This window comes from Aegilops tauschii, chromosome 7 (assembly GCF_002575655.3).
Source record: "Aegilops tauschii subsp. strangulata cultivar AL8/78 chromosome 7, Aet v6.0, whole genome shotgun sequence".
NCBI classification, from domain to species: Eukaryota; Viridiplantae; Streptophyta; class Magnoliopsida; order Poales; family Poaceae; genus Aegilops; species Aegilops tauschii.
The window spans coordinates 584,711,006-584,713,799 of record NC_053041.3 but is presented as its reverse complement, the minus strand read 5'-3'; the positions used below and the strand labels follow the sequence as shown (position 1 = coordinate 584,713,799).

General features: G+C 50.0%; 1 protein-coding gene across 1 annotated transcript; it reads left to right on the top strand.

The window, feature by feature from the left end:
- The first annotated feature begins 988 nt into the window (after nt 1–988).
- On the top strand, nt 989–2,067 carry LOC109743048 (BTB/POZ and MATH domain-containing protein 3-like). The gene has a single exon (XM_020302131.2). The coding sequence runs from the start codon at nt 1,054–1,056 to the stop codon at nt 2,065–2,067; it is 1,014 nt and encodes a 337-aa protein (XP_020157720.1). The 5' UTR covers nt 989–1,053.
- The last annotated feature ends 727 nt before the right edge of the window (nt 2,068–2,794 follow it).

Genomic DNA, 2,794 nt, shown 5'->3' with positions numbered 1-2,794 from the left:
AGAGCTGGAGATAGTCAATAGAAAAGGCCAAAATCAAGCGGTACAGAGGGCGCCCCGGACTACATCTTGGTTGCCTCCAGCTCAAGGAAGCGTGAAAATCAATGTCGACGCTGCAGTGTCAACGAGGGGGAGATACGGTGCAGTGGGAGCGATTTGCAGAGACCAAACTGGCACCTATCTTGGAGCTTCAGCGATAGTCTTCAATCATATAACAGAGCCCCAAACATTGGAAGCGCTGGCTATAAGGGAAGCTCTTTCACTATCCGATGATTTATATGTTCAACGCATTCATATTGCTTCAGATTGCAAGGTGGTAGTTGATGATAGTAAGCAGGGCTACTTACCTATTTATGGCGCAGTCTTACGTGAGGATTTAGATCGGTCTTCAGTTTTTCTTTCTTGTATTATAGTCCATGAATTTAGGAGCTCAAACTTTGAGTCTCACAGCCTAGTGAAGCATGCTCTTCCTCTCGGGGGTGGTCGCCATGTTTGGTTAGGCCATCCTGGAGAACTTTCATTCGTCCCTGTAAATATTGTGAGGGGTTAAGAAAGGTTTCGCGAGGTTGTCTAAAAAAATCAATCCAATCAGCCGGATGACGCCTAGTGTGGCCCCTTAGCAAAGCCGTAATCTTTTCCTTTCCATATATCATACCGAAGGAGTAATGTTCTTGAAAAATACCAAAGGAGAGTAAGAGGAAGGATATCCATTTTGTGGGGTAAAAGGGGGCAGGGGATGAATTGTAGCCCAAGTCACTATATTCAGGCTGTACATGCATGATGTATCAATCGGTTCCCATTTTGTCGCACATTTACATATATCGTAGCAGGCTACCAGCTGCCTTTCTTCTCAAAAAGAAGACTGCAAGCCGCTGTCATCTCCTTCCTCAAAGCGCTCCTAGTCCTAGCTAGCCGATCCTGTCCAATGTTGGCTCTCCTGTCCGCCCTGCGTGGCGCCGGTCGGAAGCAACTCTTCGCTTCAACCATCTTCCCGCGGCAGGCGACCGGCTCCGGCTCGCACCTACTCCGGATCAATGATTCAACAAAGTCAGGAACATGGGGGTCCCAGAGGACTTTGAGCACTTCGGTGGGCCGGAGATGAGATCAAGCACGTTCGCCGTCGGCGACCACTACTGGCGTATTTTGTGCTATCCAAACGGCCGCTGGCACGAGGACCACATCTCCCTTTTCATTGAACATGACGACGTCCGCCATGCTAGCCAGGAAATAATCGGGGATACAATGGCAAAGATCCAGTTTAGTATACTCGACCAGGGCTTGAAGCCATCCTACACTAAAACTACAATACTGCAGCCGATCCATGGTTCCCGGGAATGGGATGGGTTCGAGTCGTTCATCACCCACGAGGATTTCGACAAAGAGAGAGAGAAGCATCTCAAGGATGACTGCCTGACCATCCTGTGCGACCTCACCGTCGTCGTCACCGGAACCGACGAGCGCATGGAGATTCCGCCGGTGGCGCCGCCGTTCGATTTGCACGGGCTACTCGCGGAAGCCATCTGGAACAAGGAAAGCCCGGACGTGAAGATCAAGGTCGGCGGGGAGACGTTCCCTGCGCACCGGTGGATACTCGAGGCGCGCTCGCCCGTCTTCAAGGCGGATCTCTCGGCCGCGTCTAGTAGAAGATGCAAATACGACTACGACAGCGCCGCTCAACTACTACACGTCCGTGACATGGACCCCCAGGTGTTCAAGGCTCTGCTCCAGTTCATCTACACAGATTCGCCTCCGGAGACAAGCCTGCTCGAGGCGCCGGAGACGGCGGAGATGCTGCTCATGGCGGCCGACAGGTATGAGCTGGAGAAGCTGAAGCTCTTCTGCGAAGAGGCGCTATGTCCGCACATCGACATGAGCTCGGTGTCTCACACTTTAGCGTTGGCCCAGCGGCACCGCTGCCCCGTGCTGAAGGAGGCGTGCATGCGATTCCTGTCTTCTCCCGCTAATCTGGAAACTGTCATGGCAATGCATGGATTTGAGCAACTAAAGAAAGATTGCTCCTCTGCTCTCTTGGACCTTGTTGTCAAGAAGATGATGCGACAGGAGAAATAATAAAGTGCCATGCGTGGGAATGGAATAAATAAATAAATAAAATAAATGAAGGAAGAAGCTAGTGTTCGCGATTTTTTAAATTTTAAAACCATTTCGCAAAATAAAAATTATTCAATGTTCCGATTTTTAAAAAATAAAAATTTGAGCAATGTTCATGGATTCAGAAAGATTTTCAACAAATTTAAAAAATTTCCAAAAATATAAAAACTGTGCCAAGTCTTAAAAATCCTAATGAATTTAAAGAGATTCGCGGATATCCGACCCGAGGAGTCCAGTACGCCAACCAGCGCCAAGGCCGGACATCCGCGGCGACCCCTGACATCGGCGTCCTGCGAGGCCCCAGACAACATCTGACCCTTCGCTCGGACGTCCGGCAACTGCGTGTGTCTAACCGGGCTAGAGGCCCATGTATCCCTCCCTCCCCCCACCCCCCTCCTCCACCTCCACGTCCGCGTCCATGTGGACCACTGTATATAGACCTCCACCTCCTCCTAGTTAGGGTTAGCAAAGTATATTGAGATATAGAGAGAGGCTTTGCTCATCTATCCCTCCCTTTGAAGATCAAGACCTCCTAGGAGAAAGATCCCCATGTGGATATCAAGACCTCCCTTGTGGAGAAGACTATCATCAAGACCTCACCTCCTTTGGAGCGGGAAGAACTCTACATTTGTGCTATCTCCTTGGATTGTTCTTGTATACGTGCGGATCTCATGTATGCTATCCTAGT